This window comes from Aspergillus pseudoviridinutans (genome assembly GCF_018340605.1).
Source record: "Aspergillus pseudoviridinutans IFM 55266 DNA, scaffold_5, whole genome shotgun sequence".
NCBI lineage: Eukaryota > Fungi > Ascomycota > Eurotiomycetes > Eurotiales > Aspergillaceae > Aspergillus > Aspergillus pseudoviridinutans.
This window is the reverse complement of record NW_025091285.1, coordinates 3577371-3591598: the sequence shown is the minus strand read 5'-3', so window position 1 is coordinate 3591598 and position 14228 is coordinate 3577371. Positions and strand designations below refer to the sequence as shown.

Genomic DNA, 14228 nt, shown 5'->3' with positions numbered 1-14228 from the left:
ACGGGCTCAGCAACGGGCTCAGCAACGGGCTCAGCAACGGGCTCCACAGACTCAACAGGCTCAGTGGTGGGTTCGACGGCCGACTCGGCAGCAGATTCAACCACCGGCTTAGCCGCCTCTGTCTCCTCTGTGTGCTTGATCGCTTCTTCTGCGGCTGGCTCCTCAGCAACATCCTTGGTGGGGACTTGCTCTGCTGCGAGCTCCTCTTGTGGTTCGCTGACTGCGGGGTGCTCCGCGGGTTCCTCTTCTTCTTGGGCTTCCTCGACCGCAGCAGGGGCTTCGACTTGCTTCTCCACTGCAGGCTCATCGGACGAGGGGGTAGGAGTAACCGCTTCAGGGGCCGCCTCCTGGACAGCTGGTTCCTCGGAAGTTGACTCCTGAGAGGGCTCTTCAGACACTACGTCTTTGGGAGTCTCATTCTTTGCAGGGTCATCAACAGCAGGAGTGGAGACAACCGCTTCGGTCACTGTAGGTTCTACTGGTGCAGTTTCCTCAACAACGCTCTCAGCCACTGATTCCTCAGGAGATTCCTTGTCGATGGACTCATCTCCCTGCTGTTCTTCAGTCACTGCCGCCTCGGCAACTTCGTCTTGAGCAGGTGCCTGAGGGGTGGCTTCCTGCGCAGCAGGCTCAGTCACTTCGCTGGTCTGCGGCTCTGAGCCAGGATCCTCCGTTGCGGGCTTCGAAGACACAACTTCCTCAGCAGTAGGGGGTTCCTGTACTGACACATCCTTAGGGGCTGCCTCTTCAGCAAGCTCCTTCTCAGTAGCGTCCTCCTGAGCGACCGCGGTTTCGACGAATTCTTCAGCAACCGGTGCCACTGCTTCGGGTTCGTTCACTGTCTCTGGCTCAACGGCCTCCTCAACCGGGGCGGATTCAGTTGTCTCCACTGCACTTGGCTCTTCAATAGTCACTTCAGTGGCCTTGGTTTCTTCAACGGGCTCCTCGCTGGTCTCAGTCTCCTGGGCAGCGGCCTCCTCAGTCGCGGCCTTCTCGGGACCGCAGTCCTTGCAGAGAGTAGGCTCGTCGGCGGGCGATTCGGACTTGTCAGTAACGGCAACAGGTTCTTCAATTTCTTCCTTCACCTCAGGTACTTCCGCAGGAACTGCTTCCTGGGTAGCAGTAGCTTCGGCGACCTCGTTGATGGTCACATCTTCGTTAGCTTGCTCTCCGGTGGTCGCGATGGGTTCCTGGGCCTGTTCAACAGTCTCCGGCTCTTTAGCTGCAGCTTCGACCTCGGGAGATTCGCTGACAGGTCCAGGAATGGCCGTCTCAGTAGCCGGTGCCTCAGGTGCCTCGGGAACAGCAGGAGCTTCGTCCTTGGACTCAGGAGCCTTTTCCTCGATTGCTTCGACCTGGGACTCCCTTGCGGGTTCCTGGGTAACGGGGTGTTGCTCAACCTCTGCCTCTTCAGCCTTTGACACTACCGCAGGCTTTTCGCTGGAGGCAGTCTCTTCAGTGGTAGGAGTTTCAGCGGAAACCTCCGGTACTACTGGTTCGCTCACTTCCGAGGGCTTAGGAGACTCTTCAGCAACAGACTCCTGAATGACCGGCTTGTCCTCGGCCAGAGTGACGGTGGCAACTTCGTCTTGAACAGATTCTTTGGCATCTGCTTCGACAACGGCGGGTTCTGAAGTTATTTCGGTTGTAGGCTCTTCTTCTTTTGAAGCCTCTTCAGTTGTGGCTTCCTTGGAAGGTTCCGCGGCAGAAAGAGTTTGATTCGGCGTTTCCTCGCTGACTGGGTCCTTAGCAGGCTCCGCTGCAGTGGTGGACTCTTCGGTTGGTGCTTCGAGCTTTGTGGCGGGTGTCTCCCCAACAGCAGCTTCTTCGGCTGCCTGTGGCTCAGGTTCCTCGGCAGCTACCACTGGAGTGGTCTCCTCAGCTGGTTTCTCGGTCTCCTCGGTTGAGGCAGATTGAACCGCAGGCTCATCACTGACAGGTTCCTTGGCGGGTGCTTCAGTAGCGGTAGACACCTCCGTATGTGTCTCAGCCACCTTGCCGGTGATTTCTTCTGATGCTGCCAATTCGGTAGAGGATCCGTTTGTTGATTCTTCGGCCTGAGGCACCTGGGTTGCCGGCTCATCGCTGATAGGCTCCTTGGCAGACTCTTGGGCAGCAGTAGGCTCTTCTGTTGGTGCCTCCACCTTCTTGTTGATGGTTTCATCAGCTGCTGGCTCTTCCGTTGCCTGCGCCTCGGGCTCCTTGGCGACCGTCACCTCCACAGTAGGTGCTGAATCCTCTGTGGAAGCAGTCTCAACAGATGGCTCGTCGACGACAGTCTCTTTGGCAGATTCTTCGGCGTCGGCAGGCTTTTCTGCGGATTTCACCTCAGGCTCCTCTGCAGAAACTGCCTCGACCGGTGTCTCCTTAACCGGTTCCTCGGCAACAACTGTCTCAGTTGCTTGTTCCTCGTGGATCGGTTCCTTCGTGGATTCTTCAACAGCTGGTTGCTTCTGAGCGTCTTGGGCTGTCTCTTCGACCTTCTCGGTCGTCGATGACTCCGCGACAGGGGTCTCTACAGCAACTTCCTTCTTAGAATCTTCAGGAATCTCCTCAGGGGTGGAAGCCTTGATCGGTTCCTCAACAGCAGCTTCGTGGGTAGCCGAGTGCTCGACACCGGAAGCCTCGGTTGGCTCATCGGTAGCCTTCTTCGCCTCAACAGACTCCTGTACTAGCTGTTCTTCCACGTTGTTCAGAGAGGGTGACTCGTCCTCGATGGTCGTTTGAACCTTCTCTTCAGCGATAGGCTGCGCAAGCACTGTTTTCTCGGAGGATTCTTCGGCAAGTGGCGCCTCATCAGTGGCTGTCTCTGTAGGGGCCGTCTCGGCATGTGTCGGTTCGGCTGAAGATGGCTCCACTGGGATAGATTCCGCAACAGCCACTTCCTCCGTCACTGTTTGCGCGGGCGTAGCTTCTTCCTGAGACTTTTCGAAGGCAGACTCTGGCTCGTCTAATTCTTTAGCGGCTTCCGCCTTTTCTTCAACTGCAGCAGGGACGATTTCAACAACTTGCGGCTTCTGATCCTCAGCCTTCTCTACCTCCTTTGCCTCAGGCTTTTCGACTTCAACCGAAGTGCTGGGAATCTCTTCAGGCTTGTCGTCTTCGTCGTCTTTTGTAGTTGCCAAAGAGGCCTCAGCTGCCTTCTCTTCCACTGGCTCCGCCTTCTCCACAACATCGTCATCAGGTTGTGATCCAGGAATCTCTTCAGTAGAGTGTGTGCCGTTGGTCTTAGGTTCTGCGGCTGCGTTAGAGGCAGGTTGTGATCCGGCGTCCTTCTGGATGCCGCTCTGGTTGGATGTTTCGGAAGCAGGCTCCGGCTTCACCACCTGTGTTGTGGGTTCTGACTCAGCGCGGAGGTCGTTCTCAGCAACCACAGGGATATCAGTCTCCTTTGGCGCTTCATCCTTCACCGCCTCGGTCGTCGTTGTGGTTTGCACCTCGGACTCTTTCGCGGTCTCCTCGGCCTTCTCGCCGGTGCCATTCTCAAGAGGAGTTTCGGTTTCCTTCTCGATAGCCTTAGCTTCTGCAGCAACAGGCGCCGCAGCGGGCGAACTCGAGGCAACAGTGAGGATATTGTTGACGACGCCTTCGTCGTCAGCAGCTACAACCATGAAAATAGTCAGCTCCAATCCAACAATACACGACACAGAATAAGCTTCTTACCATGCTTCACATCCTCATCGTGGAACCACGGTCCGTCAGAACCCTCCCTGAACCGATACTGGTATTGACCCTCGGACAATTCAACATCCCGGGAGAAGAGGTATTCGGTCTTAGTAGAGTTCCCGTCCGCATCCTTGTGCTCTACGGCTTTGGCGCTGAGCTCCAAGGGCTCCCATTTGGGATTCGAGAAGGTCCCCGCAACATAGATGGTGGGGTTCTCCGTTGGACGACGGATGGAAATAGTGACGGTCTCTCCATTGGTGAGAGCCATTATGGTCATAAAGGTCGTAACAGTCGTTAGGTATCACAGACAAACAAAACAGGAAAAGATATCAAACGCGAACAGGATTGGAGAACAAAGGTCTTTATCGAATCGAGTCTCCAACGATTGAACAAAGTACCCCTCAAACAGCGAGAGATGAAATAGTATACAGGAACGCGGTAGTTGGGTCGGACAGAAACCTCTCAAAATGAACAAGTAGACAGGAAGATGAGACGGTGGGAGGTTGTGAGAGGTATCGTCAGAGGGGTGTAGGACCAAGCGTAGATTGGTCCGATAAGGGAGACTTAAGGTGGTAGAAAGACAGCGAAAACAAACAATCGATGGGAGTCAGACGAGGAGATCAACTCGAGGAGACAGATGAATGAGGAGGAGGAGCTAGGAGCCGGAATGCAGGTGATTCACAAGGAAAAAAAAAATATGTGGTGCCCACGGAAGCCAAAGGACGGATGGAGTCGTTAAGGTGCAAGCTGTGTGTCAAAGACGGTTAGATGCCCTCACGCCTCGGGCATAGTGCCACAGAAGTGGCATGGCTCTGGCCGTTAGTTAGTTACTATGTAGTTAGTTAGCGGGGCACCAGCAGTTGTCACAGTGATCAGGCCCCGCCCGTTATTTGGGTGCTGCCAGACTGAGCTATTGGCTTGTCCGAGGTGATTTGGATACCAGTCATGGAGCTGTAGCTATATAGAGTAGATAGGGGATAAGGAAGACACGGAATGAGAACATCTTGGATTGAATACTGATTGACTTGGACTTCTTCAGAGAACGACAGCAGACATAGAGTCATCGCCAGCTTCATGAACGATGATGATACCTAAGGTAGCATCATTCTGCATCCGTACAAAACTTTCCCAGCTACGTAGGTGACTGATAATTTTGCGCAGATCCTCAAGGTAGAAGGTAGACTAAGCCATGAGGGCTCGGGACTGGCGCCAGAGCACAAAATGCGGTGAGTTGGCGGCTTCCGTGCTGCCAATCACAGCCCGAGTATTTTTTTTTTTTTTTTTTTTTTTTTTTTTTTTTTTTTTTTTTTCTAGATACTGAAAAGTAGATCAAGTTGCTTTGAATCATTTCCTGCTTCTTAGCTGTACTCTTGTCTGGTTCTCAATCTCAGCAGACCTGCGGCAGAATTTCACTAAGGCATTTGTGCACAATGAAGAGAAATTTCTGCATTCAAGGAAAGGAGAGGCAGGAGTGGATTCGGTATCAGCAAAACAATGGTGTGTGGCGCCATACAGTCCCATCTTTATTGCTAGTCATTTGGTAGGATCCTCTCCGTCTATGCCGTCGGCCGTCATGTCATGAGATAATTTCATGGTATTATTTCATAAGTACTAATCAAGAATGCAAGCATCTAGTTATCCAAGGACCTTTGGAGTAAAGCATGGAAAGGTCTGATTCGACCAGTCCCTGAACTACCCTACGATAGTAAACCATGGTTCGCAGAAAGCAACATCAGTAAGGTATATGCAATGCAGCACTAAAGCAGAAATCCTCGTCTTGCTCCAGACTCTGTCGCGCTCAAAATACTTCGTAGTATCCATATGCTCATACAGATAAAGGGGTGACTTTGCGGGCCAAACCTCGAGCCAACATTATAGTCTCATCACCTATTTTCTCCTTTATCTTTGTTGCTACTTTTGCTTGTGGTCGTCGATGCGTCCTGGTGGTGGATTCCTCACGAGCCATGGAACGGCTTCCTCGGTTATTTGTCCTACCGACAGAGTGGTCAGTGTAGCCCTCTTACTCACAACTACCTGTGTAGTGTAGAGTGGCTGACTCCGTACTCGATCACTCAAAGTGAGAGACTCTATATCTCTCTGGATAGCAGTGCCTGTTGTCTGATAGATGACCCGTGACCTCCACAGCAATCCCGGTTGCTCTAGCGCTGTCGATCTTCGCGTTCATCCTGCACGTGTCGATGTACGGTAGAAAATAGTGTGTGGACTAAACAGAGAATGCAGCTCTCAAAGAAGAATATAATACAAAGGTTGGCGTCTTCTGAAGATCAGTCGTCCATGTTAAGATATTAACTATGTCAATCCTGAAGAGAAGTGCAATGCAGTCGTAACAGAAACCGCGAAAGGGGACCAACAAATATTTATTAGGACAGCGATGAGACATTCGATCATGCAACCCAGGTCGCTGGAATAACAGAAATCAATTACAAGAGATCTCAAACACAGATGCGCGCCTTTAACAGCTCAAAAAATCTTGACCGAAGACACGGCAATCAACACAAGAAGTGCAGGCTGCAATCAGATCAACAGAACGCAGGACGAAGGTATCTGAAAAGATATTCATGAGCAAAAAATCAGGCATTGACGTCAATATATCTCCAAATCCTCAAATTCCACCACCAACCCTTCCTCAGAGCCGGCTGTGGCGATGCTGCCCAGCATCGGACCGTTCATCATCGCCCACATGGTGCTATTACGCGAGATATTGGCCGGCCGGCTAGCATACACACCCACGTGGACAAACTTGTCTTCTACCCCGTAGAAGAACCATGTCACTTCTCGTAGCTTCTTCCACGTGCTGCCCACAGCACCTGGTGTCCTTGCAAAGGGGGACAGGGTTGGAATTTGATACCAAACCACAAGTGAATGACCAACGCGCTCGAACTTGATCCGCAGAGAATGCACAGTCGTCGGTCCATTGTCAGGCAGACAGAGGGGCGAAACACACCAGTCAGCTCCGTCAGCCGTTGCACTAACGGATGATGCGTTCACTGTCCCTGAGCAGAATTCCATGCCGGCTTTGACCCATTTGCACGGCCGCAGAGACCGGGATATTTGGTGACGACTTAACGGTGTCACTGCTGATATTGGCACGTTCTCTGAGGAAAATGATTGAGGTGCGGCTCCGGCGAAAACCACGATGCCTCCTTGATCGGATTCCATCTCCCAGTCCGCACTCACTGTGACTTCGGCGACTACGAAAGGGTTTCGTAAAGAGGTAAAAACGATAGGCGCCGTAGCAGTGTCTCCGTTGGGCGGCTTGCGCCAGAGATCCGTGTTAGGACCGGCAGTCAGAGTAAAGTATTCCATGCACTCCGGTAATGAGAATGTTGATGGTAAATTCAACGTACTGAACGAAGAACCGTTAGGAGGCATTATGTGAGTCGCCTGGCTAGGCCAAATTTTTCCAAATTCGGGAAGATTTGCCTTATGAGCCTTTTACTCGCAGTCGAGCCTGTCTTCGTCAATGCAAGCGTCGAATTTTCTTCGGCAATTCCTGCGCAATATGAGTTTTCGAACAGCAATAGCCTGGAAGCCGTTCTCAATACAAGTAAGACAGTGGTGGGCAGGAAAACGCGAAGAGAGAGAAGGAGAGGATAATCAGGTTATGATGGGAAACGAGTTCTAGCCACAGCAAGAAGCAAGGGAGTTATACTTCTCTCTCCAGAGTCTACGGGGTCACCCCATGCCGCGATATGATGCGGGTCAAGGATCCCAATAGCATAATGTGAAGTGAAGATCAAGACCAGTGGTGAACAAAGAGTGCAGACTTACCTAGTCTGGGGGCAATGAAGCAATCAAGCTAAGAAAACGTAGAGAGACACTTCAAAGAAAAAGCAAGTCGGATTGAAAAGGCCTCTCAGATGCTGGACGATCGAATACAAAATTCTGAGAGAGTGCTCTCGACAGCACGATACAACTCGCGGCAAGGAGTCAGAATCCAGCGCAAAGATGAACCTCAAGTTCTCAACTGTAACCTTGATTCGCAACGCGATGTTGTGAGAGGCGCGGGAGAATACGATCACTCTATTAGCAGATGATGGATGTTAACCAAGGTCCAAAGCGAGTCATCATCAAGTCACGAAATGCCGAAAATAGGTAACTTATAGTGTCGGGGGAGATGCCATCTTTCTCGCCCCCTTTAACTGGTACAAGAAACCATTGCTCTGTTGGTCCCGACATGTCGGGTCTCTATCTTCCTGCATTTTTTGCTTCCATTCACTCCTCAAATTTTGAGACAAACTCCAGTGCGACGGTTTCTGTAGATGCTGATTTGCCATTCATGTGTAGTTCTGCCGTCCAGTTGCTGCAACGCAATTCACAACTGGCGGGTCCAGCTGCAGTTCTTGGGATAACAAACAGCGGCAGGTTTACGCAAGTGATAAGTTGTGGGGTGAACGGTCCGATCCCGAACAGCTGAAAAAAGTAAAACAGCCAGGGAGTGGTCTAGTTTATGGACCTTATGGCACAGCTGAGAGAAGAGAAGAAAATCTAGTGGCAGGGTTTGTGAAGTGTGGAGGGTGTTTAGTTCCTATTTATTTGTTTCGCCACTGCCAACTCAACCCTCTGCCACTCGGAGTTGGCGATATATCGTGCCTGTTGGCTCAGAGCTGAAGTCAGACTGATTGTTTACCACGATGTCTGACGCCACACTTGACTCAACCATTCTAAGTTCTATCTTGTCATCGCCGTCACTGAAGCACAGCCATTGCCAAGCGACCACTTTTTGTGGCTAGTTCTGCACGCTTGCATCACTTCTAAGGATATGCTTGTGAGAGAGCGAGTGCAAGGATCAAACCTGTCAGATCATGCACGAAGCCTCAATTGGCACGATGAACATAAGCATGTTTTTCCGAGGCATTAAAGCAAACAGTTGACAGGTACGCCAAATCACAAATCACAATCGAAATTGGACGGACAATGAAGCATTTTACCCACAAGGAGCGGATCGGGCTATCAATCGGAGTCCTCGATTTCCTATCATGGGTGTCCAGCTTTTGAAAATTTACCTGTGTGACCTCCTCAACCTGTCGCAGGCTTGCTTGTCTCAGTTGCTCCCAGCAGACAAATGAGCACTCTGAGCGCAACTGCTGCCTGGGTTCGATTTGAGCGGAATAGCGACTAACGGCCTTCTATTTATCTACATCATTTTTGCAATGTACAGCAACTGGTCCAGGTCGCTTCATGCAATAAGCATGCTACACTGATCTATTCTGCCCCTCAGAGGCGATTCAGAAAACAGCGCTTAATGAACGTGAGGTGCGCGCGTATTCAAGCTTTGATGTTCTCTAGAGCACGTGCAGTCAGATTCAAAGAGACAGGGGGTCAATCCTTGAAATACATGACTTGTTGCGAGGCAGGCACGACATTTCATGGCCAACCAGCGGTTCGACATCCCTGGCGGATATATACCTATCGCTGCAGCAGTAACCGGTCCCCTAACACTGTTAACAAAGGGACTAGACTACATGTGGATCTCTTGGACTACTTCAGCAGGAGCTTTTTAGAATGTAGCAATAGATTGTCCACGGACATAGAGCAGTATCGGCTCGGGTTCAAGTACAGCCTTATTCGATACATACACCACTCAGGAATTGACAATTCTTGCACTCGGCTAAATTAATAACAGCTTGGGACACCAAATATGAGGTTCATCCCTAGTGGATCCTGAATTCGTGGGATATATTACCAGGTGAAAACTTTAAAGTTAGCCAGTAAAAGCCTTTTGAGGAAGATTGAGATGGTGGTGCTCGGAGAACGATAGAGGTTCAAGAGATAATTGAAGTCAACTTATACCGGACGAATAGCATCAACCAGTTTTCCTATTTGGTTCTCATATTAACAACAGCAGTTATCGGACTCATTGGATGACGAGCATGCCTGGCAATGACTCGTCTGACTCTTGACTCCTTGAGCCTGCTGAGTGCCATACTATCCGCCAAGCCAAAAAGCAACATTCGAACGAGGCTAATTCGGGAATGACTTGTTGTATTTGGCCAAAGATGTCCATAAACTCGCTAAACTAKACCCGAATGAACCCAAGCGTGATTGTGTTGAGGTGCGATCTTCGTATTTTGCTCCCTCATGCTCTCCACTGTCCAATAAACGGTTGCGCGCGCCCCCAGCACCTCGTATCCCAAGGCTGAGCCTCCAACCGTTCATCTTGCTGGTCGGTAACAGAAACAATCGCAAGCCACAAACCAGCATACTTTCGAGCCCAACTCCTATCTGAACACTTCAAAATGAGGCTCCATCGCTGTTTCTATGCCGCATCCCCCAGCAATCGTCCACAACCTGACCTTGCGCGGTCGTCCTCAAAGGAGAACGTGTCTCGAAACTCATAATGTTGCTACCACGAAAGTCTAGGGGCGGGTACTCGTCCGGAGGTTCTTCTTACTCTAGCAGTGACAACTCGCCATGGAACGAAGACGTTACATTCTCGATGAACAGCCTCTATCAACGCAAATCGTACTTCATTGCGCAGCTTGCTTTCGAGTTCCTCACATTGGGGGTGCTATTTCTCTTCCTTTTCGGCTGTTTCTTCATCAGAGAGCCTAAGGCGCTACCCAAGACCCTCCCTAAGAAGGGTCTCGTCTTCGGGATATTGAGCTATATCCTGTGAGTAGAAGAACCGATCCTCTGTAGCAAAAGAAGATAAATCAAGAAGACGAGCCCAAGTTCTAACCTCCTTCTCTAGCGCCGAGCTCCTTACAATCCCCTACATGTTCTTCTATATTTGCGAGGTCACAGTGAAGCAGAGCTATGTGGTCATGTTAATGCTCCAAACAATATTCTGGCTTCTCGCCCTGTTTCTCATGTTCTACGTCCTCTACCAAGTCATCCAAGCATATCTCAACCGAATTGCGAACGGCGGCAAGACATTTCTTCCCGTGTCCATAGTGCACTGGGTTCTCCTGGGTGTCTTGGGGATTCTCATGGTGGTCAATGCTGCCATGTACATTGCTCTCCTCGTCATGGAGGTGAACGGAAGCTCCCAATGGCAAATAATCGGACACTACAACAGGATTGCTGAGGCTCGCATCATCGTCTCATGGCTGATGTCGCTGGAGATTCTCGTGTGGACAATCTTCATCATCGCGAAGTCGAGATTTAGCAGCAAGGTATGCGCCAACTTGTATCTAACCTCGTGCCTGTTCGCTAATAGTCTTTTGGTCAGACCGGATCTGTAACGCTTGCTTTGGCGGGCTTCTTCCTCTTTGTGCTTTGCCTTGAGGACCTGATCGTGACAATCATGTACAATTTCGAAGGGAAGACGCCGCCGCCGTATCTGAACTTGGCCACCTCAATCGTCTCCTTCTTCTGCACAATCGGCATATACTTCGGCCTCATATTCTGCTGTATCCAATGGTGCAAGGCCAGCAAGATCTATTCTCAAGAGCATGCTCAACCCGCCCACCATGCTCAGCCTCCTCTTCCTCCTCCCCCTCCGGCCCCTTACGCTCCTATGTCCTCATACCAGCCATATCAACCGCCGTCGCCACAGCCCGCTAGCCATCCAGCACATTCCGACTACTCGAGCCCTACGAGTGGTGGCTTAAGCCCCGTGAATGGTTACTCGAACCCCGTGAACAGCAACGGACAATTTTCTCCAGCCGAACTTCAGGGTGGGAGCGATGCTGGATCGCATGAGCTCCCATCTAGCCAACAATACCAACACCATCCTCACGCGTGAAAGGAGTGATATCAACAAGATCAGTCATCTTTCTCACGAGAACAACTTTCCTATCCTATTTTGATGATACCATTTACGTTGGATATTTCTCGGGTGGAGTTTTCGGCCCTCTAATAATCCTCATTGAGCGATGAGTCCGGATACCCCGTCTCAACTTCTCTATTATTGAGGAAACATACGCTATGCATATAATATAATCATCTATTTACATAAGAGTAATCTTAAAACCTTCGCATTCTCAATAACATGTATCTGCACTACAGCAGTTCGAACAGACCAACCCCGCAGGGTGCATTCTAAGCCAGTGCCACCCACCCCGTCCCCACCCTGACATCAAACCCAAATAAGCGCAACCCAACCTAGACGGACTCTTCAAGCACGAACTACCATCAGAACTCAACAACCACAAACACGCAAAACAGAAAACACAAAATAAAAAGCCATGGTCTGCGCAAAATGCCAAAAGAAACTCAAGTCCACGGAGTTGGCCACCCCAGGCGTCAAACGCAAGAGTGAAATGTACTATGGCTCGCCGGCGACGACCCTAGGCGGTGGTGGCGGAGCTGGAGCTGGCCCTGCTACGAAATCGAAACCGACGTTGGGGAATACCGGTATTGGAAAGGTATGTCCTTTGCTGTTCTGCTCTGTTGTCCTTGGTCCCCTTTTTGATGATATCAAAGTGATCCAGACTAACGATGCATAGAGTAAACTGCTCAGCTCCAAGGCCAAGAATCCATATGCGGCGTACTCGTCGTCTTGTGAGCTGTGCAAGACCAAGACGGAGCAGGGGCGGAAGTATTGTCAGCGGTGTGCCTATCAGAAGAATGGTAAGATCTTTATCTTTGGTTTCCTGGTTTGGTCTGCGGTGAAGCAGTAGCTGATGTGACCGATAGCTTGTCCAATGTGCGGGAAGAGTTTGGCTGGGAAGACTGCAAAGGACCAGCCCGTGGTCCAGGGGCAGAAGTTCAACTTGAAATGAGGCAGTTTGTTTCGGTGTTTTTGTGTGTCTCCGTTCTTCAGCTTGTTTACTGTGGTTTCATTGGGATAGAAGCTAGGTGTGGCGTTTGGGTCGATTTTACTGATACTCCAAAAGAATTCAGATAATGAAGCTGGACAATAATTGAGAAATCAGAAAGCTAGTTATACATTTCATACTACAGCAGTATATGCAATCCAGTGACCTATAAGTGGAAATGGTCAACACTCGACCCAAAGGAAATACTCCGCGCAACAGCTCTATCGATACAAATCTTCCTCCACTCAAGTCAACGATAAAGAGTATCATAAATGCGACAGACAAGATTCTCTGTACTTCGAACCTAGGCATTTACCGCTCAGCCAGCATGTTCTTGATGTTGCTGTAGTACTGGGGGAGCACGAATTTGGCAATCTCCTCCCTAGCCAGCCACTTGAAGTCCTGGAGGTTCTGCACGTTCTCGGACAGGTCGGCCTGTCCAGCCATGATACGACCCTTGATGAAGAATGTCTTCTCGCCGAACCATTGTTGGCCAGTTGCGGGGTCGGTCTTGGGGTGTCGGAAGTTGTAAACATGGTGGCCAACAGGGTGATAGCCCACCATCCAGGTGTTCATGTTCACACCAGCAGATTGTTCCAGGGTACGCTCGGCGGCCTGTGCAGACGATCAATTAGTATGCCAGACGGCCATGCGCTCGACAACAAGCACTACTCACCAGGCGAAGGGTCTCCCCTGTCTCGACCGGCGAACTGGGGAGTTTCCAGAATCCCTCCTTGGTCTGGACAAGAAGATAGAGGGTTCTCTGCAGAGCCCGGTTCAGGCTCTTCTGGTCGTTCTTCTCGTCCGCCTCCGTCACTCGGGGAAACGGTCTGGGAATTTCCTCCTTCTTGCTAGTATCTTGAGAAGTGGCATTCACAGTAGCCTCTGCATCCTGCACAAGCATCTCAATCTGATGCTCAGGTTCGGACTCAACTGCCCCGACGAGCAATTCGTCGTTCCATGCTTCCTTCGAGTACGCGTTATACTTGCCGATATCGCGTGCAGGCGTTTGACGCTCCCGAATCTTACGCTTCCAGTCCTCATCAGCCGGAGTACCCCGCTTGAAATAGAAGTATTTTGTGAATGGGAGTGCCAGTCGCTCGTTCAGCCGTTTCTGGTAGAAGAAGTACGCCTTTTCGAACGGTGTGAGGTCGCGGGTGATTTGCGGAGGACGCGATAGGACCACGCCGGCCTTAATGATGTGTGTAGGTTTGACGACGGGAAATGTAGAGGCGGGAGTTGAAACGGTTTCTGAAGCTGAACTAGTCGCAGCAGTGGAGGCGTAATTGCGGCGAACGAGCGTCTCTTGACAGCTTCTGCAGACTCGGGAGTCGACTATTGAAGGCCCTGAAAAGATGTCAGAAAACGTCCTAGACGAAGTACCGAGAAATTGATTATTGCGTACTCAATACAGACGCTATGCGCCTGGCGCCATTGGGTCCTGAAGACATTTTTACAAAGCAGCAACTGGACTCTGTCCTCGTCAACACAGTCCGTCCCCGATAATTGTTAAAGAAAAGTTGGCGGTCACCTGCCTGCCGCCGAACCGCGCTAGTCCTGCACGGGCTAGAAGATCAGGTGACCTAAGCCTTTTTCTTTCCCATTTTTCGTCTGCCGTCTCTCCTGTTTCTTTCTTTTCTCTCACAGCACCTTTTCCTTATCGTCAACTGTGTTATGATTCTTCTACAACCAGTAGACCATTTAGCGGTGCTCAGAGAGAGTAGGCGGCTATTTTCGCTAGCGGTACCTTCTTTAATTCAAGGTGTACTGTTAGATAGACGCTGCGTACATTCTGCTACACAGCCGATCTTGGGTCATTGTAATCAAGTATGCGTC

General features: G+C 50.6%; 5 protein-coding genes across 5 annotated transcripts in view; 2 read left to right on the top strand and 3 right to left on the bottom strand.

Annotated features, from left to right (window-relative positions):
* Asppvi_008320 (PT repeat family protein) overlaps positions 1-3934 on the bottom strand; it is a gene marked incomplete at both ends in the record, with an annotated part of 5382 nt that extends 1448 nt beyond the window's left edge. Inside the window, 2 exons of the mRNA XM_043304191.1 lie at positions 15-3601; positions 3664-3934. Coding sequence (XP_043160126.1) covers positions 15-3601; positions 3664-3934 — 3858 coding nt within the window. The remainder of the gene's footprint in view (positions 1-14; positions 3602-3663) is intronic.
* A 2336-nt stretch (positions 3935-6270) lies between these two features.
* Asppvi_008319 (uncharacterized protein) lies at positions 6271-7059 on the bottom strand (the record flags this gene model as incomplete). The annotated part of the gene is made up of 1 exon (XM_043304190.1): positions 6271-7059. The coding sequence occupies one exon, from the start codon at positions 7057-7059 to the stop codon at positions 6271-6273; it is 789 nt and encodes a 262-aa protein (XP_043160125.1).
* Positions 7060-10027: 2968 nt separating this feature from the next.
* On the top strand, positions 10028-11377 carry Asppvi_008318 (uncharacterized protein; the record flags this gene model as incomplete). The annotated part of the gene is made up of 3 exons (XM_043304189.1): positions 10028-10302; positions 10382-10805; positions 10850-11377. The coding sequence occupies 3 exons, from the start codon at positions 10028-10030 to the stop codon at positions 11375-11377; spliced, it is 1227 nt and encodes a 408-aa protein (XP_043160124.1).
* A 442-nt stretch (positions 11378-11819) lies between these two features.
* Positions 11820-12356, top strand: Asppvi_008317 (cysteine-rich PDZ-binding protein; the record flags this gene model as incomplete). The annotated part of the gene is made up of 3 exons (XM_043304188.1): positions 11820-11999; positions 12081-12204; positions 12271-12356. 3 exons carry the CDS (start codon positions 11820-11822, stop codon positions 12354-12356), a joined length of 390 nt encoding a protein of 129 aa, XP_043160123.1.
* Positions 12357-12704: 348 nt separating this feature from the next.
* Positions 12705-13843, bottom strand: Asppvi_008316 (mitochondrial 54S ribosomal protein mL46; the record flags this gene model as incomplete). Its single annotated transcript, XM_043304187.1, has 3 exons — positions 12705-13007; positions 13069-13739; positions 13798-13843. 3 exons carry the CDS (start codon positions 13841-13843, stop codon positions 12705-12707), a joined length of 1020 nt encoding a protein of 339 aa, XP_043160122.1.
* Positions 13844-14228: the final 385 nt, after the last annotated feature.